Source organism: Hyla sarda, chromosome 10 (assembly GCF_029499605.1).
Source record: "Hyla sarda isolate aHylSar1 chromosome 10, aHylSar1.hap1, whole genome shotgun sequence".
Taxonomy (NCBI): domain Eukaryota; kingdom Metazoa; phylum Chordata; class Amphibia; order Anura; family Hylidae; genus Hyla; species Hyla sarda.
The window spans coordinates 28,158,843-28,185,432 of record NC_079198.1 but is presented as its reverse complement, the minus strand read 5'-3'; the positions used below and the strand labels follow the sequence as shown (position 1 = coordinate 28,185,432).

Below are 26,590 nucleotides of genomic sequence, written 5' to 3'. Positions count from 1 at the left end.
ACATCATGGCCCGCCCCTTTCAATACAAGTCTATGGGAGGGTGAGTGGTTCAGAAAGGGAGTTGTTTTATTCATTCACAGACTAAGGAGAAACTTAAGATTAATTATATTTAACATGTAACCCTGATTTTATTATTTATATTCTTTGGTGTCCATGCAATTTAATTTATGTGGGGGAGACCACTAATAACTTAAAAACACGCCTTAATAAGCATAGATACAGTGTCCGCAAGAAAAGGATAGATTTACCTGTATCAAAACATTTTGTTAAAAAAAAATCACTTGGATCGAGATCTGAAGGTGATGATAGTGGATCGTATTCCCCCACTGAAGCGTAGATGTACAGCATAGGATTTTGTGAACAAATATTTTGTATATATATGTATGTAGAGTTAGATATATATGTATATGTGTATATATATATATATATATATATATATATATATATATATATATGTATATGTATATAATATACAAACACATATTTATGTAATTTTGTTCTTTCTTTTATTTGCAGATCTGGGAGAAGAAAGGGAAGGAACACACCAAATCAACAATAACTTGTGTTTAATTATCGGATGAGACCGTAGTCTGTGATAATATGTCCACTTTTCATCTTTATGTGGCATTAATATGTTATAATTTGTATTATTTACTTAGGCACCTTGGATATATATTGAAATGTATCCGTTCTACCATATAGACCATAGGTAGTGCGCACCTGACAGGTATGTCATTGAGCCAGTGACGTCAGTGGCGCCAGTTTTGTGCTGCAACTGTCTCTGGACTCAGCCTGACACATATGGAGCTGTCCGGCCTCAGATATTGTCAATGTCTGACAATTCCAGCCATGTGGGACACATTGGTCTGCTCTGCTTCTCTTTGCCCTATACTAACATGCTGCCTGAATTCTCTTACACTTGTAATGCGCTTGCGCAAGCCCCGTTGCTTGCGATTATTATAGTTACGGAATGTCATTGGCTTTTGCCGGCATCTGCGTCGTGTAATTTACTCCACGCTAACTCTTAGACACAACAGTATATACAATTGACTGGTGAGTGTTCCGCCCCTAATATCCATTCAGATCTGTATTTTAATTGCACCAGCACTGTACTGTATGTAATTATGGGTGTATATAACAGCAAGACATAATATTTTGCACATATAAGATTTGTTATCAAACTATTTCTACTTAACACATGATTTTATGCAATTCCTTTGAGACGTTTTATGCACTATTATGTATAATGTTATATATTTATGTAAATTATTAATGTATCAATTGAGTGATGTCATTGGGGATATTATAGAACCATTGTTTGTTCTCTGCACTATGCCTGAAGATGGTGGTGTGAGACTACCGAAACGTTGCACTTTTTGTATTTATCTTGCGGAGGATGGAATAAACACAAGTTTTTTGCACTAAGAGAATTTTTGTGTGCTGCGGTACTTTCTCCTTTTATTGAAGTTGGGGTCTCAAACCAAGTCTCCCATGACTGCGTGCACCTTAATACTATTGAACGTGGATTGGTGGATATGCTGCTTTTTTGGATTTCTAGAAAGATAGATAGATATGAGATGGATACATAGATAGATAGGTAGATAGTTTAGGGTATTTGTTCACATTGGTCATGTCCCATTAACTCCAGATTGGAGGATCAGTAATATATAGGTGATGTAAGGTTACCAGGTGAAGGTGCCATTGGACGATCTGGAGGTTTCACTGGTTTTCCCTGCATTTCCAGTTCTGCGGGGAGAGCTGGCAATATGTCCAAGTAACTTCGGTCATTTGGCTCTATGGTCGTACCCTCGGCTTGGTCTATAAACGAGAAAATGGGATTAAAATATGAGCATCCCTCAAACCAATAATCTGTACATATATCTCATATTATTTTACAGATGTAATCACATTCATAACATGGAACAGTTGCATAAGCATGGTTTCACACCCAGTGTTTTCTTACAGTTTTTTATGAAGTTTTTTAGAGCCAAAAGGAACAGAAAATATAATAGAAGGGCCTACACTTCTTCTTTCCGCTTAATCCTTTTCTAGCTTTGGCTCATAAAATGGCATCAACTACTGCAGTATCGTGTTTCCCAAAAAAAAAAAAAAAAAACATTGAGTGCGATACCTGCCTAATAAAGCTCTATCGTGTCCGTGTAAACCTTCCGATAGAAGATGTTTCAACAATATCCGATCTACTATGAATGAGCAATAGACTAAAGTGGTTTAAACGTGTACTCCGCTGCCCCATCGTTCGGAACATTTTGTTCCGAACGTTTGGAGCAGTCAGCGGGGGTCATGATGTCACGGACACGCCTCTCATGATGTCACACCATGCACCCTCAATGCAAATCTACGGGAAGGGGGGAGGCGGTAACCACGCCCCCTTCGATAGACTTGCATTGAGGGGGTGAGGTGTGATGTCACGAGGGGCGTAGTCGTGACGTCGTGACCCCCGCCGCCGGCACCCAGCATTCTAAACGAACGCTGGGCGATGCACAGAGATTGCCGGTTCCCCAGCTACAGAACCCCCACAATCGGGGATAAGATGTCTAAGGGCTAAGTACCCCTTTAAGGCAATTGGGGAAAAAATATGATATGAACATCCCTCTATAGTAATAGAAGAAAAGCAAAGTGGTGGGGGCCCTTGGCAATTGCAGCCAGTGTCCCACCTCAGTCACTGACTAGCTTTAGGGGATATGATTAGGTTACGAGATGTTCTCCATTACCTTCATCGGGCCTTTTGGAAACTGTATTTGGTATGTGAAAATGAAACAGTGGGAGAGATTGCACCCTGGGAGTCTGGCAACAGGCAGATCACATCCAGCTATTTCATATCGGTAAGGTAGCCATACTTTCAGGTAGCCATATATATTTCTAGTGACTCTCAGTAAAACACTCGGGGTCCATCCACTCTAGACACCTGTGGCATCGATAACATCTCTGTTTCTGAACGACTGAGACTACAGGTACCAGCAGACCCTTCCCTACTACTGTGTTCATCCCAGGGGTCAGCGCATATTGATAAAGACTACCAGTGGGCAGAAAAGAATTAAATGGAATCACAATACCTGACATCTGATGTTCTGGAGGTTTTGCATTGCAGTTTGGAAAATCCACATAAGACTGGTCACCTTGAATTATTCTTGAAAACCGAAAATCTAAAGTGTCAGAAAAAATTATAGGTCAACAATCGTAATGGTGGATTTAAAGGTCTATTCCAATTAGGATATTTATGGCATAGTCACAGGATATGACTTATAATGTTTCATAGATGTGTAAACTACATCTTAGGATCAAGGTCCCCCGACCCCATTCTGCCTGTTTGCCAATTTGCATAACTCTAATAGAGGTTAATGAGAGCTACGTAAACAGCGGTGAACCTCTTCCTGTGCTTTTTCTATAACCTGGGTGTATTCCCAACTACCTCTGGCTGCTGCTAGCTTCTGGAATGGGGCCAGGGGGCCTTAGTTCTTAGAATAGGTGGAGCGACATTGGTGGAGCAGTGGTTTAGATCTTCCATCCACGTCATAATTGCGGGCAGGAGATCGGTTGTCATGGCAGCCAGAAGGCTTACCAAGCCTTCCATGGCTGTTGATCGTCTCCTATTGGTAAAGCTTGCCTATGACAGGCTCCAGTAATAGAGCGCAGATATCATGGATCATTGCAGTACAGATGTGCTGCACTGATCTGTATGAGGAATCTCATAAATCAAATCGTTTATTAATTTGGTATCAATGTAATCATATTGACCTAAAGAATAAAGATAGTGGGGAGGATTTAACAAAACCTGTCCACAGAAAAAGTTGTTCAGTTGCCCATAGCAACCAATCAGATCGCTTCTTTCATTTCGGAAAAGGCATGTGAAAAATGAAAGAAGAGATCTGATCGGCTGCTATGGGCATCTCAGCAACTTTTCCTCTGGACAGGTTTTGATAAATCTCCCCCAATGTGTCATTTCTACCGTAAAGTGCACTGCGTAGAAAAACGAAACCCCCAACACTTGGAAAAAATGGGTTGTTTTTTCAATTTCAGCCCACAAATAATTCTACTTTGGTTTCTCCCTTGATTTTGTGTTAAAATGAGTGATGTTTTTACAAACTAAAATTTGTGCCATATAAATCAAGCCCTTATATGGGTCTGTGGTTTAAAAATTGATGGCTCTTAGAAGGAATGGAGGAAAAGGTGCCCCACTTATAGACTTACTGGGGAATCATACAATGACCTGTGATTATCATCCAGAACTATGAGCGGGTGTAGGCCTCACAGAATCCCTCATGGCTAATATACACAGGTTATCCTTCTACTTACATGTCAGTCTGAGGTTATTTGTTTTGAAAAAAAATAAAAAGACGTCTTAGGGGCGATCTGATCACAATGTACACATATATGAATGGCTAATACAGAGATCTTTTCTAGTGGTCTTTTTAAACCTGGGCTGGTAACCAGGACAAGGGGGCATCCTCTGCATCTAGAAGGGGATTCTTTATTGTGAGAGCATCGAGACTATGGAACTTTCTGCGACGTGATGTTGTGATGTCTGATTCAATATACAAGTTCACAAGAGATTACATCATAACCCCATGACGTTGTTTCAGACACAGCTCTTTTCGATATTGGATCATGCGTTTGAAGAAGGGATCATAAATTAAAAAAAAGGGTTGGACAGGCTTAAAGTACAGTGTCCTGAGGTACCGACTTTGTACCTATTACCTAAGGCGAACAAGTGTTTACAAGACCCCCCAGAAAGACCCATAGTGTCCGGCAGGGGGGCCTATGTGAACAAGCATGCCGATTCCTTGATTATTACTTACAGCCATGTGTTCAAGACTTGCCATCTTACATTAGAGATTCGAGGGAGGTGCTTCAGCGTTTTGATGGCATTACACTAGATGAGGACATGTATTTAGTATCCTGTGTTGTGGAATCCTTATATACGTGTATCAATCACACTCATGGGATTGCTGCCAGCCGACCTTTCCTACAGATGAGGGGCTTGGATTCCCAACTGTTTCAGTTACTGTTGGACTTATTAGAGTTTGCACTCTACCATCATTTCTTTGTGATGTCCCAGTACAGGTACACATTCCTGTACTACCTGTAGACCCTGTCAGGTTGAGTCCCTCAGTGACCTGGGGGCTCCCCTGCAGGGACTCACTTTGTTCTCTTGTTAATTTATTAAATGTGGTATATGTGACTTTAAGAGCATAGACAGGATCCTAATATCTAGATAGTATGCAGGACCTTTGGAGGACTCAAAGGACCTGTGTGAGTAAGTCTGTCACATGTTATGTTATGCAGTTATATGATTTGTTGCAACATGTACTCCCAGAGAGCACCAGCTTTACCTATGACCCACAGCTTGACCAATGGGCTTTAGTACAGCCCCCTCACTATATAAAGGGGTGGCCATCTTTAATTCACTCTCTTAGCTACCAGGTCTCTTAGCTTTACCACCTGCTGCTTAAAACAAGTCTTTGCTGAAGCAGCTACAATAGGCCATAGAGACCAGTGTTCAGCATCTGAAGTACCACAAAGCTACAACTCTCCAGTAAGTCTACAAGTCTATGTCTGCTGTCACTGAAGTTAGTCAAGTCCTGCACATAGTACAAGTCAAGTCCAAATTACAAGTCAAAGTCAAGTTTATTACAAGTATTGGTCCAGCAAGCTGTGAGGTCCTCTGGGTACTGGTCACCTCTCTGGGAATTCTGGCCTTAGCTGTGAAGATAATTACACCTGTCTTCTATTCAGTAAAGCCTCCGTTTACCCTCAACTGGTTGTGGACTCTTTATTCACTACTAGCCCGTGGGATAGCGGAGAATCCGGGCATGTGGTGTTCCGGAACCCGAAAACCACACTCGCAAAACAAACACATAGGGGTTAATACCATCTGACCCCCCCCCGGGTTAATAACACCTGATTCCACCATTCACACCGCAACACCCGTGGTTGCGCCATTCACCGCAGTGGTGCACCACATTTGTTTTTAAGGAGATTTTTTTCTACAATCAAGAGGAGAAGTGATGGGGGCCAGATGTGCGCCATCGTATGCTAACTTGTTTCTCAAATATTGGGAGCAGGAGAGTGTACTCCCCTATGACATTGGACAATGAACAGGTCACAACATGGATGCGATTTATAGATGATGTGCTATTTATTTGGCAAGGTACGGAACACAATTTATGTATATTGTTGCAACAACTGAACTGTAATGACCTGAATATTAAATTGACGCATACTGTCCATAAAACACAAATGGATTTTCTCGATTTTAGGATCTTTTGCAATCAAGATGGTAAACTACATACCACAATTCACCGGAAAGATACCAGTGTCAATTCCCTGTTACACGCAAAATCGTCTCATCCTGGAAACACTATTAGAGCTATTCCTTATGGCCAGTTTGTTTGAGCTCGACGTATATGTGACGAAGATATGGAATTTGAAAATCAAGCTTTTGAATTACAACAGAGATTTCTGCAGAGGGGTTATGCACCCAGAGTCATATCTGTTGGATATGTGAGAGCCAAGCGTTTGTCAAGGTCTCAGCTTCTGATCCCGAAACAATATAGAAATAAGACTTCGGATGAGTTAAGGATGGTCACCGACTACCACACCGGATGTCATGAGATGGTCACCGACTACCACACCGGATGTCATGAGATGGTCACCGACTACCACATCGGATGTCATGAGATGGTCACCGACTACCACACCGGATGTCATGAGATGGTCACCGACTACCACACCGGATGTCATGAGATGGTCACCGACTACCACACCGGATGTCATGAGATGGTCACCGACTACCACACCGGATGTCATGAGATGGTCACCGACTACCACATCGGATGTCATGAGATGGTCACCGACTACCACACCGGATGTCATGAGATGGTCACCGACTACCACACCGGATGTCATGAGATGGTCACCGACTACCACACCGGATGTCATGAGATGGTCACCGACTACCACACCGGATGTCATGAGATGGTCACCGACTACCACATGGGTGGCATGAGATGGTTGGGGCATTGAAGAAATTCTGGCCCATATTACTACATGATGTGAAAAAAATCTTGTATCCACGTGTTACAGCAAGACGCAGTAAGTCCCTGAGGGATATCTTAGTTAAGAGTCATTACATTTCACCAAGATCTACAATTATCTTCTCATCACAAGGTCCTAAGTGGGGGTCAGTACCCTGTGGGAACTGCTCGATTTGTCCCCAGATTGTTCGCACTGATGTTTTTGTGGACTCAAGTGGCCAGAAGAAATTCAGAATTGTTCATCACATAAATTGCAAAACAACTGGTATTATTTATTACGCCTCGTGCCCATGTGAATTAATATATGTGGGGAGGACATCTCGTGAATTAAGAATTAGAGCTCAGGAGCACATACGAGACATTAATGCAGCGAGAATTGTCCCTCTGACTGATGAAGAAGGGATTTTAAAACTGAAACCGATTCCACGTCACTTTAAGCTTGCACATGGTTGCCAATGGTAACAAATGGGATTCCACTTCAGTCCACTTGGGAATCAGAGGCGGTGACATCATGAGAATGCTTGGCCAAAAAGAATGTAAGTGGATTTTCACATTAAAAACGACATCACCTTAAATGAAAATACCAGCTTTTCTTGCTTTTTATAGATTTCATTGTTCTGAGTATAGTTTTTATGTTGTTATGATTTTTGGGGGAGGGACTGGAATCTTAATTTGGGCATACAGATATCTGTGTGATAGTTATCTTGTTGCTGATCATGTTTACAATTTTTTCTCAACATTTTTTTTTTAAAAATATTTTTAGAATACATACTGGCCATCGTTTTGATTGACTATTCCTGTGGATCCAGAGGTGGATGATGTCTAAGTGCACACGAGGATCAAGAGAAAATACATCTATTATTTTATTTTTTATACATAAACATTTTTTTATTATTTGTACTGCATTACACAGAGTGGTTTTCATATGAATTTGTCATTTTTTAAATATATTTATGCACTCTATTATACATTTTACACATATTTTTAGGCACAATACTTCATTTTATGTTGTTAATTGAGTGTATTAATGTAATTTTCATCACCATATTTTTTACTTGTCTCACATATATTATTTCACTACAGTTCACTACTACCGTGAATTATTCAATCATTTCACACTATAGTTTCAATAGATTTTTTTTATTATAATGCACCTTATGAATTATTAGTATTTTTTTTTGCTTTTCACAACATTTTTTACACTACCACATTTTAATTATGGTTAACACTATGTACTGATTATCAATTGCATTGAATATATTATGATTTTTATTTATATTCTTATACATACATGTATACTAATATTATTTATTATTATCACATATATTTATTTGCACACTTTTTTATATATTTATATTTTCTATTAATTAGTACAGGGGGGGGGCGTGGCCTGGCTGCCTAACTGAATGGGCGCACGTTAACTGTGCTCCGCTAATATCAGCTCCGTGAAGCGACTACACAGCACGCACAGCCACCTACTTTATATCCACGGACTTGGGATCAACCGGAGAACATGCAGGGATGAAAAAAGAGTCAGGTAAATCAAGAGACACTTGCTAAATTTTACTTTTCCCGTGTGCCGGCTGCCTTCCAAGATGGCACAGATGGAGCCTGTGACTCTGAGCCCACGCTCTCCCAGCCTACTGCTCCTCTACAGAGACACTCTTCATCTGACCCAGCACTGCACAAGACTTGCCTGCCGCCAGATCACTCATGCCTGAGGTCTACTTCCACATCTCCCATTGCGGCCGCCTCCACTCGTCTACCGAACCGAGAGTCTTCCTCTCCCTCATGCCATCCCCTCTCCTCCAGCCTGCCTCTATCACCCTCGGGTAGCCCGCTGAAACAAAGGCCCAGATACTCCTCGCCTGCAGCTATCTCTTGTATGCCTGACTGGGGCCTGGATGCTACTCTCCCTCTGGAGGATAGTGAGGGTTTGGGGTCCCTACCGGTCTATGACAAGTCCCTCACGGACACCACTATGAGAGACATGCTGTTAGTTCTCCAGCAGTCCTTAAGAAAAGACATACACACTATGATTGCTCCCCTGAACCGTGCTATAGATGATCCAGGAAGCAGGGTCAATCACATTGAAAACAAATTTGTGGAATTTGCCGTTTCCCATAATGTCCTGATCGATCTGCAAAACACGGCAGAGGATGATATTGCTGCCCTCAAAGCTAAAGACGCCGACCTAGAAGATCGCAGCCGCAGTGAAAGATTGCAGTGAAAATCAGAGGGATTCCAGAGTGAGTACCTCCGGCTGATATCATGCAGTATGTCCGCACTCTCCTAGAGACTGTATTACCTTCATGCTCACCTCAAGAGTTGGAGGTGGACCGCGCTCACCGTGTCCCGCAACCCAGGCACCTGGATGATTCTGTGCCTCGGGATGTCCTACCGCGGATTCATTTCTTCTCCACCAAAGAGCGCCTAATGGAACTGGCCCGCAGAAATGATGGCTTACCTGCTCCGTACCATCAACTATCCCTGTTTACAGATCAATCTGCTGCCACTCTCCAACTTCGCAGGAATCTCCACCCTGTCACCGTTGCCCTTCGTGAAGCGAAGATCTAGTACAGATGGGGCTCATCCGTAAGGATAATCAAGTATCTGTTGACCGGTCCCTGCAGGAAGGCCAAGACCTTTTGCACCGCTGGAGGATCCCGATGGAGAGTCCCCCGGGACTCTGAATGCACCTCAGCCCGCAAGGTCCATAACGAATGGTCCACTGTAAGGTGACGCCTGTGCCCCCTTGTGCTTTATTTCTCCACATGAGTTGATGTGTCCTACCTCTGCTTGTCTTCAGCATGGACTCTCGCCCTAACTGTGCATATTGGCTTATGCCATGGTGTCTTACTTTTTTTCAGCATATTTCTCTAATTTCTACATGTTTAACATTTATTGTTTGCACTGTTTTCCTATGTTTTTGGTGCATATATGCCACAATGTGTCTTTAATGCGCTGCCCACCCTATAATGACCCGTGCGTGATGGTTGGGAGGTGCATAGGGTCCTTTCCTTATATGATATCTTGCTATGATTTCTCCTTATTACTTATGCCTTTATGGTTATCAAGTTAGTGAGTCTAAATATGAATAGTCTTAATAGTCCACAATAAAAGAGCATTTTTTTGGAAAGAAGCTTTGTCTCTAGGAGGGGATATAGTTTGCACTCAAGAAATGCATTTACTTATGTCAGATGGACACCGTATAAAACATCAGTCCTACCCTTATGTATTTCAATCAAATTTTTCATCCAAATCTAGGGATGTTTTAATAGCAGTTAGAAACACTGTAGCTTTCTCCTTATCTTAACTGGTCTCAGACCCGAAGGTCGCTTTGTTCTTTTAACTCTGTTCTATAAATAATGTACCGCACACCATTTTGTCTTTATATGTACCCAACCAAGCTCAACTGCGTTTCATACAACGCACTCTAAAAATGGCCTCACAACACAAAACAGGCCCTATAGTCCCCAAAGTCTGTGGGGACTTTAATTTAGTGACAGATGTTGCTATGGATACTACTACATTACAATGCACCACTTCTCCCTCACTCGCTGATGTACTATGGTCTGCAGAACTGTATGACGTCTGGCGTAGAATGCACTCCAATGAGCGTGATTAAATTTACCATTCAATCACCCATAACATGTACTCTAGACTGGACATATTTTTTGGTTGAACGTCCCTACCTAGACAATTTAGCTGACTCCACCATAGAAACTATAAAGTGGTTGGACCATGCGGCTATCACATTATCTATACTAGAAAATTTTCAGCCACACCCCGCCTATTTATGGAGAGCTAGTCCATTTCTCCTATCTCATCCAAAACATGCCCAGACTCTGCGTACTGACCTCTCCCAGTTTTCTCTATCTAATGCATCCCTGGATATCGATCCAATGACTTTGTTGAATTACCATAAAGCCTATATAAGGGGCTTTTTTTAAGTATGGTGCCTATTGTAAAATACAACGGGATGAGCAACTTACTGATGTTCTGACACAACTCCACACTCTAGAGGAATTTAATAAAACTACTCCATCCAACTCCACTGCTACCCAACTGGTGTCCCTCCGCCAGGAGCTTAGAGAACTAATGCTGTTTACTTACCTTTTGATTGGCAGTCCTCCAGCCTTATATATCTTACTATCAACCTATCCTATCCACATAAACTTTTATACCCAAACAATTATGAGCCCTTCCTCCAAGATATAGGCAAAGAGGTAGAAAGACTGAATAATATTGATATCTCATGGGTAGGTAGAGTAGCTGCTTTTAAGATGCTCCTTCTCCCTCGCTTTCTCTATCTCTTTCGTACGCTCCTCATTTCTGTCCCCTAGTTCTTTTTCCCTAAAGCACAATCCCTTCTTTCTGTATTTGTATGGTCCAGCAACAAAGCTAGACTTGCTGTTTCTATCTTGACTAAATCACGAGAATTGGGTAGTTTGGGTGCCCCAGACCTATGGTGCTACTATATTGCTACTCTAGTAGGCATGCTACGTGGATGGCGAAAAGGCGACCTCTCCGTTCATTTGGTTCATATCGAAAATCACTATATCTCTCCCTACCATATCAAGGACCTTCTCCTTTTGCCTCACTGGTCCTCTTCTTACCTACCTTCCTCCAATCCTATAGTACTTAGTTCTTACAAGGCATGGAAAGATTATCTCTCTATGGTATCTCCATCAAATCCCATGGATATGACCCTCATTCCTCTATCTTTAGTGCAAGCTATATTCCCCAATCTTGATATTCGCACCTGGCTGGCCCAGGGCTTTACACATGTTAACCACTTGTATGACAGTGAAGGCCTCCTCCCCTTCTCATCTCTCCAATCTTCTTTTACTATCCCTAAATCTGAGTTTTACAAATACCTCCAGACATTTTCTACTTACTACCCCTACATCTTCTGTTCCCATCCATAAACCGTCTTGGTGTTCTTATCGAGCAACATAAAAGGCCTTCATCCTTTATATACTGCAGCTTCTCACTCTACTCAATTTCATAATCCATTCCACCCCGCCATTCCACACCTGGGATAATGAGTTGGGCACTGTACTTTAAATATTCCCAAAGAGCTTTCCACTCTGTCTCACACATTGAATCTGCCATAAAATCTATGTTAAGGTCGTACTTTATTACTGACCATCTATCTCGCATATACCCTGATACGACAGCACAATGTTGGCGACACTGTGGTCAGCGAGACACCCTGATACATGTCCTATGGAGTTGCCCACTTGTCTCTCAATATTGGCTCGCTTGTAAAAAGTTACTGGAAGAGGTTCTTGATGTTGGTTTAGTGTGGTCCCCTCAAACAGTTTTATTGTTTATTGACTTAAACATTGTTCCTAGTAGGGATCGAGATCTTGCCTGCATTATTTTAATAATAGCGAAAATTGCCCTAACGAGTTTTTAAGACACCACAAGTACCCACACTAGACATACAGAAGATTAACATAGCGCATATGCTTACGAACGAACCATTGCCCTTGGATCTGGTTCCTATTCCAAGTTTAGTGCACGTTGGCGCACTTCTAAATATGTTACATCTGTTACTTAATTGACTAGCTTGGTTTACAATTATGATTATCGCATTTTGTGGGCATTAGACAGTTATTATATCTAGGTATTATATACTAACTTGATTATGTAACAGGAACATTACTATATCTTGATTGCTTTACTTTATTGCTGTATATGTATCCACTCTATGTGAATTTGTGTGGAAAAGACTCTGTTTACACATCCATGGTTCATAGTGTTGGGTAAGGGCATATTTTTCCTACCTAGTGATGGCCGGGTCGAGTTCAGTGCTTGCGTGCTCTTGCTCCGAGTTCCCGGCGCCGGCCGTCCCCTCCTCTGTCTTATAACGATGCATCCGGCGGCCGAGGGAGATGGAGGATGGGCGGCTTCCGGCACTGCGACAACTGCGGTGAGCATCGCACAGTAAGCGGTGCACTAATTTGGCACCACTAATTTGTAGGCGGTTTGGCTATCCACTTAACTTAGGGTGTTTAGGGTGTTTAAGTTCCGTTGTTGCAGCTTGTAAACAGATTACAAACGGTTGTAAAATAATCCCATTGATGTCAATGGGATTTTTTTTACAATCCTTTCACATCTGTTTGCACCCGTCTGCGCTCATTTCCTTTTTTTACAAGGAGAAAAGACGGTGCATGCAGTATTTTTTCTCCCGTTCAAAAAATGGAAGAAAAAACGGATACAGTAAATTTAACATTGAAGTCTATGGAAAACGGATGAACCTTTAATGTCCTCCGTTTGTATCCGTTTTTTCAATCAGTTTTTTGATCCGTTTTTACTTATGAGCATGCTCAGAACAAAAAAAAATTCTGGTTTATTAACTGAACTATAACGGGTACAAACAGATAACATCCATTTGCATCCGTTATTGTCCGTTTTTTTTGAAAGTCTATATTTTTTTTGACGGGAGAAGAACGAGACGGGTCTAGACGGCCGTGTGAACACAGCCTTAGTCCCTATATATACTGTCCAGTCTTCCCCACCTCACTACTCCTAGATAAAACTAGGTGAAACGCGTAGGGTCACAGCCTTTTTTTACATTGGTTTGCATTTTTACATCCGGTACTATTTCATGTGTTTTGCTTATCACATGCACTTTGCTCTTTATCGATCTGTGCCTCGTTCATCATATGCATTCTGCTTTTTATATACATGTCACTTGCCATGATTAAATCTACCTCTGCATAGGCGAGAAGCACATATTAAATATAAGTGACATTAGCATATATACTGTTGCACTCTTGTACACTGTAGTGCATGCATGTCACTCTGTTTATGGATTTTTATGCAATAATTTGGCAACCCTTATGATATAATTAGATGAATTGTATACCATCCTAGGGTTGCTCTAATACAGATATTCTCATGTATATCAGAGTATATTGATTTTATTACGTTGTTGCACGAGGCACTTTATTCGTTTGTCCATCTTGAACAATGATGCGGTAGATCATTGGACACTAGGGCTGCAGTCTCATACGTGATTTACATGATGATGTCCCCCCACCACTTCTTATTTTAATTATGTGTCATGTGTATTTGTATTTTAGGGGGGTTGTTCTTTGTCATTTTTGGATTACATAGTTACATAGTTAGTACGGTTGAAAAAAGACATACGTCCATCAAGTTCAACCAGGGAATTGAAGGGTAGGGGTGTGGCGCGATATTGGGGAAGGGATGGGATTTTATATTTCTTCATAAGCATTAATGTTATTTTGTTCCAGGAATGTATCTAATCCTGTTTTAAATCAATTAATTGTTCCTGCTGTGACCAGTTCCTGAGGTAGACTGTTCCATAAGTTGACAGTTCTCATGGTAAAGAAGGCGTGTCGCCCCTTGAGACTAAACTTTTTTTATATTCTTGCTACATTGGTGTGTGTGCATTATAATTATTGGCAGGTCACTTGATTCAAGTTCAATGGAGGTCTGGAATCCTTTCTTGAATAACTTAAAAATGAAAGTTATGGGTATTAGATTTCTGTAGGTGTGATGTTGATTCAGTGATAAATTCTGATTCCAGACATGGCATGTTTACATGACGGAATTTCCAGAAAAATTTCGCTCAGAAATTCTGTGCGCAAGGCGGAAATCCCAATTTCAGCCTCTGCTAAGAAATGACATGTCAATTATTTCTGTGGAATTCGCATGGAAATGCATTGCCTTCTATGAAGATGGTGCATTTTCAAGTGGTCCTAGCGACAGCAGAAGATGCAAAGTTGCAGAATGGCTGCTTGTGTTTTCCGGGCGGACATTCCCTAATTTTCCACCATGTAAACATACCCATACAAGGCAAAAGGCACATGTTTTTCTCTGGACCAGATTGAACTCAGGTTGAGTAGGTGGGAGAGTCTCCTACAAAGCCCTTTATATTGTTACGCCGAGCGCTCCGGGTCCCTGCTCCTCACCGGAGCGCTCGCGGCGTTCTCCTCTCTGCAGCGCCCCGGTCAGACCCGCTGACCGGGAGCGCTGCACTGACACTGCCGGCGGGGATGCGATCCGCATAGCGGGACGCGCTGGCTCGCAGGTCGCATCCCAATCTACTCACCTGTGCAGTTCCCCGGCTGTCACGTCCTGGCGCGCGCGGCTCCGCTCTCTAGGGCGCACGCGCCAGCTCTCTAAGATTTAAAGGGCCAGTGCACCACTAATTGGTGCCTGGCCCAATCAGTGTAATTAGCTCCCATCTGCTCCATGCCTATATTACCTCACTTCCCCTTCCCAGCATGGCCGGATCTTGTTGCCTCTGTGCCTAGTGAAAGCGTTTCTGTGTTTGCCTTTACCAGTGTTACCAGACCTTCTGACGTTGAACCTTGCCGCCTGCCCTGACCTTCTGCTATGTCTGACCTCGCCTCTGTCTAGTCCTCCTGTCCCATGCCACTCTCAGCAGTCAGTGAAGTTGAGCCGTTACCGGTGGACACGACCTGGTTGCTACCGCCGCAGCAGGACCATCCCGCTTTGCGGTGGGCTCTGGTGAATACCAGTAGTAACTTAGAACCGGTCCTCCGGTACGGTCCACGCCAATCCCTCTCTGGCACAGAGGATCCACCTCCAGCCTGCCGAATCCTGACATATATCATAATGTATTTATTTATTTCAAATGTCTTTGTCCTCACCATTAGGTCTGGACTCTTCACAGGTGGCATAATCATATACAAGTGCTTCAGGCTCAGTCACACCTATGGAAAAGGAAAATGACAAAAAGACTTTACTATGGCTATGAGGATCATAAAGGTGAGTAGAGAACACACAAATGATATGAAGTGTGAGGATAACACATATGTAACATGATGACTAGTCCTAGTAACACTTATATCAAACCCACCACAGTTATATTATTTATATTACAAGTAGGCAGTTTAGGGATAAAAACTGTAATTTACACAATACAATTAGAGAATAGAAAGCTTCAAGTCTTGACTGGACACCTCCCAAATGTCTCGGAATTCCCACTATCCAGAAACCCAACACTTCTCTCGGGGGTGTGATCTTCACAAACATCTTCCTACTGGAAGGTACAGCAGCATCAGAGTTAGGGACATTGAAAAATTGTGCTGAATAAAGTAGAACAACTATTGGAAAGTGTCAAATTTTAAGGGGTTATCTGTTTTGGATCATCTTTCTTTGCTAGACATCTCATCCCCTAGCCAAAGGATAAGATGTCTGATTGCGCGATCTCCCTGCTGCACCCGGCGTTCGTTTAGAGCATCGGGTGTAGTGCCGGAGGCTTGTGACGTCACGACCGCACCCCGCTCGTGCACCACGGCCACGCCTCCTCAATGCAAGTCTATGGGAGGGGGCGTGATGGCCGTGAAGGCAGTACAGTTCCTCCTACAATGAAGCTCAGAGCTGCACCGAGTCTCTGTGTGCGCTCCCAGCGAGTGCTCTCTGCAGTCTGATATACAGAACAGGAGTGAGCACAGAGGAGTGCTAGCCCAGCCCTCACTTCCTAGACCTTGTCCTAGCCTGTCATCTAATGTGTTGAATGGGGTTTTTGGAATTATAAACTTCATAGAATAGGGGATCCTTGTTGTCCCCTCAGCAGGCAGTCTGCAGTCATACGTGTTGACACATAACATTCAGTAGGTCACCTCTATGAGGATTTTCCACTGTACAACAACCAATATTGTCTTCTAACCCTGGAAATAAAAATCACTGTACCTGGGTTTGTGGGCAATTTTTTGCGACATGGAACAGGCGGAGGCGTCTTCCTGCCATCTAACATCACTGGAGATTTTGGCTGCAATCCCATGTATACATTAGATTTCGGACTGCAGTCTTTAGGCACTGAAAACAAATCACAAGCTAAATGGCTAAATATTTCTACATGTCATATACAAGCAATTTGGGTCTATGTCTGCATTATACATACTATGTCTATTAATAGTACGTACGGTGATCCCTCAACTTACAATGGCCTCAACATACAATAGTTTCAACATACAATGTTCTTTTCTGGACCTTTGTGAGTTGAAACCAGACTCAACATACAATGCTACAGACAGTCAAGATCTGTGAAACGTGTCAATGGCCGGAAGAACCGACCAATCAGAATGGGCGTTTTACTGATAAAAACCCCTGTATTACTGAAGTGCATGCACTGACTGGTGTCTGGTAGCACCCCCTACAGTACAGGGGGGTATTACATGTTCTGTACACTTTACCTGAGCCAGGGTTACCTGCTCCTTTGGACACCAGGTGGGGGCGGCTCCATGTTACTTTTTTTAGGACATTGCATGTACTGTACAGGACCCTGAAGAAGCTTCTGTCCTCTACATAGACCAGTGTTTACCTCTTGTCCTGGTAAATTATTCAACCCTCTACATCAGTGTTTCCCAATCAGGGTGCCCCCAACTGTTGCAAAACTACAATTCCCAGCATGCCCGGACAGCCTTTGGCTGTCCGGGCATGCTGGGAGTTGTAGTTTTGCAACAGCTGGAGGCTCCCTGCTTGGGAAACCCTGACATAGACAGTGATTACAGCTCCCAGCAGATCTTTCTTACTTTTATATGTAAGGATTTGCTTTATCTATATTAGTTATCTACTTATTTTTCTTTAATTCTCACTTTTTCCTATTTTTGGATGACATTTTGGTGCCTTTAGAACCGATTACCAGGTTTCCATAGAGTTATGGCCTCAACATACAATGGTTTCAACATACAATGGTCGTCCCGGAACCAATTAATATTGTAACTTGAGGGACCACTGTATAATGTAGTGCATATAACAGCATCATTGCAGCATATTTTACACTATTTCACAGCAACAGAGAACTAGAGAAGATTATGTAGTACAATAGAAAATATTAGTAGGATGAATACATGACAGTAAGTCACCTCTATGAGGATTGAGGATTTTCCATTGTACACAACCAATAATGTCCTCAAACCTCTGTTGGTGAGGCTGCACATTTCTGAACCAACCCCCTTTCACCTCTGTCTTCCATATTTACTCATGCCAAGCCTTATATAAGATTGGACTATTCGGTATAGAGCAGTAGAATTACATTTCTATCTCATTTAGTTGTGAGTCAGAGGCTTAAAGGGGTACTCCAGCGCTAAGACATCTTATCCCCTATCCAAAGGATAGGGGATAAAATGCCTGATCGCGGGGGGTTCCGCCGCTGGGGACCCCCGTGATCTTCCACGCCGCACCCCGTTAGAATCAGTCAGAATCAGTCTGATTGCTGGCGATTACGGGGACGGAGCATAGTGACGTCACGGCTCCGCCGCCCGTGTTACATCACGCTCCGCCCCCTCAATGCAAGCCTATGGGAGGGGGCGTGACAGCTGTCATGCCCCTCCAATAGACTTGCATTGAGGGGGCGGAGCGTGATGTCACACGGGGGCGGAGCCGTGACGTCACTATGCTCCGTCCTCGTGGTCGAGATGGACTCAGCCTGAGGACCTCCAGCGGTTCCGGAAGCCGCTAAAGGTGGGTGCTGCATGGTAGATCCCGGGGTTCCCCAGCGGCGGGACCCCCGTGATCTGACATCTTATCCCCTATCCTCTAGGGGCGGAGTACCCCTTGAAAATGAAGCCCAATACACAATCTGTAACAGGTCCTTCTATCAACCTTGTTCCATTTGTAATAATGGGACCTTCATATGTAGTGGAGAAACCCATAGGCTGCTAGATATGTCTCTGTGCTGCGAAGAAAACTAGAATAATAAATGGAGACAAATTCATTGTGACTAGGAAACTTGAGGCTACCACCATGACTCCCAAGCAATTCATTTACCAGATGGCTTATAGAATGAAGATTTTGTCTTGCGGTCTGGGACAGGCGGAGGAGTGTTTTGTGCTGAAGAACTGATGATGATTGTTGGCTGCTCAGTTTGGTCTCCGTTGGCGACATAATTCATACTATTCCTCATGGGGAGAGTTGGTATTCCTAAAACAAGAGAGATCAGAGAACTATAGACTTCCTGTACATGTTATCATTTATTGTATATTTACTACAAATGGGATCAAGCTGGAAACTAATGGCGCGAGAAAAATAGGCAACAAATGATCGACAGATACTTCCTATCTATTCTGCAAGTGCAGCTTTACATGGTTGATTTCATGCCCATTTTAGGCAAAGTTCAGACTACAGAATCTCCATACGGAAAATTTCCATCTAGAGATTCCGAGTGCTGCCAGCGCTGACTGAATCAGTCGGCGCAAGGACCGCGCGGACATTGCAGTCCCCACTATGCAATGTGTTCCGCGAGTATTTACGCCTGAAGAAAGAGCACCACCATTCTTCGGGCGGAAATTTTTAAGAGAATTTTCCGTTCACAAATTCTGCTTCAAAAATTCAGAAGTGTGAATTGGTGAACGGAAAACCCATTCACTATCTTGTACATTTTAGTAAGCAGAATTTCTGCCTGCAATTTCAAAGCGGAATTGCAGGCAGAAATTCAGTACTAGCCTTATGGTTGGCCTCAATTTTAATCCTATCTTATTCCCCATTTGGTCATCTAACCCTGGAAATCACTGTACCTGGGTCTGTAGACACTTTTTTGCGACATGGAACAGGAGGAGGCGTCTTCCTGCCATCTAACATCAATGGAGAAGTTGGTTGCAATCCCATGTATACATTAGATTTCGGACTGCAGTCTTTAGGCACTGAAATGAAAACACATGTCCAAAAGTTTCATCATGTCCTATACATGCCTGTGATGGCCAAAGTTAAAGCACAAGGATTGTCACCCGCCATACCCAAAGGTTATTATGTCTATATGTATTATATAGTGCATATAATAGTGTCACTGCAGCGTATTTACACTAATTCACAGCAACACAAAATTAGAGAAGCTTATGTAGTACAACAGAAAACATTAGTAAAACAAAGCATTTAATAGAACTTACCAGAACAATGAAAATAAATAGTATATAAACAACAAAAAACAATTATTATCAATGAATGCATGAATGAATAAACAGTAGGTAAGCAGTATTATTATAGATCAATTTTCTCTGTTATCTTTTAATCTATCTTAAAATCCATCTTTTTCTATCTATATCTATGTCTTTCTTTCTGTCTTTCTGTATCTTTCTGTCTATCTGTCTATCTATCTATCTATCTATCTATCTCATACCTATCTATCTTACATATATCTATCTATTTATCTCATATCTATCTATCTATTAATCTATCTATAACATGATGCAATAGTAAGTTATTGTATTTATTGTATAAATAGAACACTGTTGTGGAGAATTATTAGGTAGTCTTGTTCAAAAGGGATATTAGTGTGGTGGCCCAGTACAGGATGGTGTTTCCGCGTACTTCTTCTGCCCTATCAGGCAGAGTCGCTCTATGTCCCCAGGGCCCCCTTTATGTATTGCAGAGGTATAGGAGGAAAAAAGCTGCGATGGCGCTCCCAAGGAAATAACCCAAACTCATGGGTATTGGTGAAAAATGAATAAATAATTTATTCTTACAGCATAAAAAATCAAAGAAAATAATAAATGTAAAGCAAGACGCGTTTCGGGAGTCACAGCTCCCTTTTTCAATTGCAGGTGGTCGCTGTATGGCAAGGTGACAGGTATACGTGTTTAAATACATGAAAAACCAGGTGAGCTGGTGACGTCATGTGGTGTGGATGCCGGGGCCAGGTAAGGGCCAGGCTTTAAAGACCTATATAATAAAACATATTCAATGAAGGAGCATGAAAACCACATAAAACATGTAAAAAAGCATAGGTATAGTCTTTTACAGGAGTATTTGGATGTTCAAACTGAACCGCGAGAAATGTCCGTGTTGGCGACCAATCAGGAAGCTGCCGGCATCCGTGGGACCAATCAGGAGGCAGTAGGAGGAGGCTGTCATCGCTGTGCAGGGTTGCCGCTGTGGGGAATGAATGGAGACGAGCCTCTTGAAGCTGATTGTCCGCTTGCTGCGAGAGGTGAAAAGGTGGCCAATCAGGAGCTGTGTACAGTTACGCTGTCATAGGGGAACATTGGCCGTACGGGGATGTAGTCCAAAGATGTGTAAGGGGATAGTGGGTGGGATGCTGATTGGCTGTCCGTGATATTAGATGAGCCAATCGGAGGGGGGACGTATAAGTCCGGGTTGCAAGTCCTTGTCGCTGGTGGCGGTAGAATAAAGTTAAAAAATGTCAGCCAATTGCTGCTGGACCGGTCCGGGTAGCGGCCAATAAGAATGAAGACATGTATATCCTCTACGGGTGATTCCTAAAGGCATCGGCGGCAAATCCATTTTGAAGAATACGACCAATAGCTGCTGGGCAGGTCCCGGCGGCGACCAATCATGAAGAGGGATGTGTTGTAGTGCTGTCAGGATGCCGGTGTCAGACTTTATCATCGTCCGGGCGGGCTGTCATCTAATCTGGAGGTCATCAAAGTCCAGAACACACTCGGAACTTGTCATGGAGGAGCCGTAAACCTGTAAGGGAGAAAAGAGGAAGAAGGGGAGGGGAGAGACAGGTGGTTTTGGCGGCGGCTTGCTGTCAGCTTGTCCCGCAGTGAGGAGGCATCTGGTGCGGCGGTCATGATGTCATCGGGACCTTGTGCTGCCCTTAGCTGGCATCAGTGGGTGGACTGGGGTTATGGATTACGGGATGTTTTCGATGTATTCATTCAGACCCGAGGGGGTCAAAGTTTTGAGGGTGAAGATCCAGAAGTTTTCACGTTTCCTCAGTACTGCGAAGCGGTGGGCCGTGTCGGCAGAGATGTGTTCAATGGGTGTGATGGTGTGGCACCTGAAGTCGCTGCTGTGCTTTTCATCTGCATGCCTGGAGACCCTATGGAGTTGGTACCCCTTGGTGACATTAGATCTGTGCTTGTTAATGCGCTGATTCAGTGGTTGGATGGTACGTCCGACGTACTGGAGACCACAGGGGCACTCGAGGAGGTAGATCACCTAGGAGGTGCTGCAGTTGATGAAACTCTTGATAGGGTAAGTGATGTTGGTGATCCTGCAGGTGAACTTGGTGCATTTGTTCGCAATGTTGTTGCAGCGTTTGCAAAGGGGTTTGCTGCACTTGTAAGAGCCGATGACAGGTGGGTGTCAAGCAGGGTAGTTTGTTTCTTTGGTGCTTTGAGTTTACTGGGTGCCAGCATATTTTTGAGAGATCTGTTCTTTCTGAAAGTGATATTAGGTCTGGGAGGCAGAATTTCTTTAAGGAAGGGGTCCAGTAGGAGAGTCTTCCAGTGGTCTGTGATGATCTTCTTGATGCTTTTGTGGTCATCATTGTAGGTAGTGATGAAGTTGAAGGAGTGGGTTTGTTCAGGTGGGTCATTGTTGGTGACCTTAGGTTTCAAGCACTCTTTCTGTGAGAATTTGCTAGCCTTGAGTTTGCTCTAGTTGATGAGTGAGGTGGGAAAGCCTTTGGATTTGAAGCGCTGTTCCAGGATTCTACTTTGGTCCACAAAGTCTGAGGGTTCGGTGCAGTTTCTTCTGATTCTTTTGTATTGACCAAAGGGGATGTTCTGTGTCCACTTCTTCAAGTGGCAGCTGTCATAGTTGAGGTAGCCCATCCACTGACTTGAAGTAGGTCTTACTCTGGACCTGGTTGTCCTCGGTGTGGTAGACAATGACATCCAGGTATTCAATGGTGTCCCCTGAGTGGTTAGAGGTGAATTGGATGTTCCAGGAGTTTTCATTGAGGGACGTGAGGAAGTTGTTGAGATCTTCCTTAGAGCTGTCCCAGATGATGAAGATGTCATCTATGTATCTTTTGTACAGTATGCAGTGTTTGAACAGTTCATGTCTGTACAGTACAGTCTCTTCGAAGTGTCCCATGAAGAGGTTAGCAAGACTAGGTGCGAATCGGCTCCCCATCGCTGTGCTACAGCACTGGTGGTAAATGCTGCCGTTGAATTTGAACGTATTGTTCTGCAGGATGAAGAGGATGCTGTCCAAGATGAATTGGCGCTGGAGTGGTGGCATGGTGGGATCACTTTGAAGAAAGTGGGATACTGAAGCAATTCCCAGGTGGTAGTCAATGATAGTGTACAGTGAGGTAATGTCCATAGTCAAAAGGCTGTAGTGACTTTCCCACTTAACCTCGAGGATGGAGCTGATAAAGTCTGTGGTGTCCCTGGTGTAAAAGGGTAGCGCTTGGATGTATGGCTGTAGGATGACGTCCACGTACTGTGACAGATTCGATGTCAGGGAGTTAATGCCGGCAATGATAGGTCTGCCGGGTGGGTTCTTTTGGTCTTTCTGGACTTTGGGCAGGTAGTAGAACAATGGGGTGTCTGGCTCTGTGATGTTAATATAGTTGTGCTCCTGCTTTGTGATGATGCCCTCTGTCAGACCATGGTTGAGTAGTTTGCTGAGTTCTTTCTGTTGGTCAGTGATGGGGTTTCTTGACAACTTGCTGTAGAAGGTGCGGTCGGAGAGGAGCCTTTGTGATTCCTTCAAGTAGTCGGTTCTGTTAAGTAGGACGATGCCGCCGCCTTTGTCGGCTGATTTAATGACGATGTCGGGGTCATCTGCCAGTTCTTTGATGGCTTTTCTCTGTTGAGATGTGAGCTTGCTGGAGTCCTTTGGTTTGTTGGAGGGCTTGCATAGTCTCTCAAAATCAGTTGATACTCCGGCGGCGAAGGTGTCAATGACATTGCCTTTGTGATGAGCTGGAAAAAACTAGGACTTGAGTTTGAGTCCACTGTGATGTGGTGGAGGATCAATCGGTGTGGCAGGTACCGATGTCTGTGCAGCTGCAGGTGTCTCTTTGACGTAGTAGCTGGGTAGGTTGAAATGTCTTTTAAGAGTCAGTTTCCTGATGTAGGCATTGAGGTCCAGGAACAGGGTAAATTCATTTGGTCTGGCTGATGGGCAAAAAGACAGACCTTTCTGGAGGACACTCTCATGGTGTTTAGTGAGAGTTTTGTTGGGCAGATTGAAGATTTTTACTGTGTCCAGGTGGGTGGTGGATGGAATGGGTGGTTCAGAGTCTTTTACTGGAAGTGTTGTTTCTTTCTTTCTTTTTCCTCGTCTGCATCCTCTCTTTCTTTTCTTTTTTGTGTTCTGGTTTGTAGTGATGCTTGCAGCGGTGGGGCTAGTGTGACTTTCTCCAGGTACTGGTTGATGATCCCCGCTTGTATGGCCTTCACCTGGATCGGCGTGGTGTTGCAGTTCAGGGCCGGGGGAAAGACTAAAAAAGACTCGGCCAGGGAGGCGTTGACCGTGGAGAAGTCCCCCAGGTCGGTAACTTCGTTATTGTGGAAGTTGGGGGAAGATTGCGGGTAGCCGGCTGTGGGGGTGAAAAAAGAGGTGGTGTCTTGGGAGGCAGATTGCAGCAGTGGTGATTGCTGGGTGCGTGGCGGTGTGATGCTGCCGTGCACAGTGATGAGGGAGTCATCGAAGCATGTGGAGGACTTGTTGGCTGGTGAGTCGAAGCGACCGGAGGGTAGCTGAGGTGGAGTAATGCTGGGGTGGTCGCTGTCAATCTTGTGTTGCCTGTCGATGAATTCCAGAAGTTCGGGTGGGATGGGAGGGTGGTTGACGGTAGTGTCCGGTGCTCCGCTGGGTGCCGCGGTAGTTGAAGGTACCACCGGGCATTCTGCCTCCCAGACCTAATATCACTTTCAGAAAGAACAGAAGAACAGATCTCTCAAAAATATGCTGGCACCCAGTAAATTCAAAGCACCAAAGAAACACACTACCCTGCTGGACACCCCACATGTCACCGGCTCATACAAGTGCAGCAAACCCCTTTGCAAATGCTGCAACAACATTGCGAACAAATGCACCAAGTTCACCTGCAGGATCACCAACATCACTTAATCCATCAAGAGTTTCATCAACTGCAGCACCTCCTACATGATCTACCTCCTCGAGTGCCCCTGTGGTCTCCAGTACGTCGTACGTACCATCCAACCACTGAATAAGCGCATTAACAAGCACAGATCTAATGTCACCAAGGGATACCAACTCCATAGTGTCTCCAGGCATGCAGCGGAAAAGCACAGCAGCGACTTCAGGTGCCACACCATCACACCCATTGAACACATCTTCCCCGACACGGCCCACCGCTTCGCAGTACTGAGGAAACGTGAAAACTTCTGGATCTTCACCCTCAAAACTTTGACCCCCTCAGGTCTGAATGAATACATCGAAAACGTCATGTAATCCATACCCCCAGTCCACCCACTGATGCGAGCTAAAGGCAGCACAAGGTCCCGATGACATCATGACAGCCGCACCAGATGCCTCCTCACTGCGGGACAAGCTGACAGCAAGCCGCCGCCAAAACCACCTGTCTCACCCCTCCCCTTCTTCCTCTTTTCTCCCTTACAGGTTTACAGCTCCTCCATGACAACTTCCGAGTGTGTTCCGGACTTTGATGACCTCCAGATTAGATGACAGCCCGCCCGGACGATGATAAAGTCTGACACCCCTCTTCATGATTGGTCGCCGCCGGGACCTGCCCAGCAGCTATTGGTCGTATTCTTCAAAATGGATTTGCCGCCGATGCCTCTAGGAATCACCCGTAGAGGATATACACATCTTCATTCTGATTGGCCGCCACCTGGACCGGTCCAGCAGCGATTGGCTGACATTTTTTAACTTTATTCTACCGCCATCAGCGACAAGGACTTGCAACCCGGACTTATACGTCCTCGCCACCACGGACATTTCTCGCGGTTCAGTTTGAACATCCAAATACTCCTGTAAAAGACTATACCTATGCTTTTTTACATGTTTTATGTGGTTTTCATGCTCCTTCATTGAATATGTTTTATTAGATAGGTCTTTAATGCCCGGCCCTTACCTGGCCCCGGCATCTACCCCACATGACGTCACCAGCTCACCTGGTTTTGGCGCCATTTTTCATGTATTTAAACACGTATACCTGTCACCTTGCCATACAGTAACCAACTGCAATTGAAAAAGGGAGCTGTGACTCCCGAAACGCGTCTTGTTTTACATTTATTATTTTCTTTGATTTCTAATGCTGTAAGAATAAATTATTTATTCATTTTTCAACAATACCCACGACTTCGGGTTATTTTCTTGGGAGCGCCATCGCAGCTTTTTTCCTCCTATACCTCTGCATTACTCTACGGACTCTCCGCTGGGCTCCGTCCTCACGCTGCTGGGCTGCATACCAAGCTACCATCACCGGCAAGGAATACGCTACCCCCACCTGGGTACCCACCTACACCGGCTAAAGACCTACACCGTACCCGGCGCTACCTCTGCCTTTTTCCTCCATTTATTGCCCTTTATGTATTATCACCTGTGTATATAAGATGTGATATTAATAATGTACTCTTTCTTTAATTGTTATACCATGTGATTGTTACCCAGTAGGCACTAGTGACCACTTGACCCCCCAAGTGACCTATGGGCTCCTTGCACAGCCCCCCTATATAACCAGGGAATGGGCTGCAATCTCTCTCTTAGTTCCTGAGGTCCAGTGCAGTCATCTCAGTGTGTGTCCGAAGCATTGGAGGCCTCAAGCCTAAAGTCTGCAGCCACCTGTCAATTGCAAGTAAGCCAAAGTCATCTAATTGTCAGTCATCAAGTCAGTC

At 43.9% G+C, this 26,590-nt stretch overlaps 1 protein-coding gene across 1 annotated transcript in view; it reads right to left on the bottom strand.

Annotated features, from left to right (window-relative positions):
• The window catches only part of LOC130293191 (circularly permutated Ras protein 1-like), a 72,393-nt gene that overhangs the window by 27,271 nt on the left and 18,532 nt on the right, over positions 1-26,590 (bottom strand). The window contains exons 7-12 of the mRNA XM_056541693.1: positions 19,583-19,708; positions 18,837-18,989; positions 16,758-16,883; positions 15,713-15,775; positions 3,075-3,164; positions 1,687-1,818 (exon numbers count right to left, since the gene is read on the bottom strand). Of these exons, the coding sequence (XP_056397668.1) occupies positions 1,687-1,818; positions 3,075-3,164; positions 15,713-15,775; positions 16,758-16,883; positions 18,837-18,989; positions 19,583-19,708 (690 nt within the window). The remainder of the gene's footprint in view (positions 1-1,686; positions 1,819-3,074; positions 3,165-15,712; positions 15,776-16,757; positions 16,884-18,836; positions 18,990-19,582; positions 19,709-26,590) is intronic.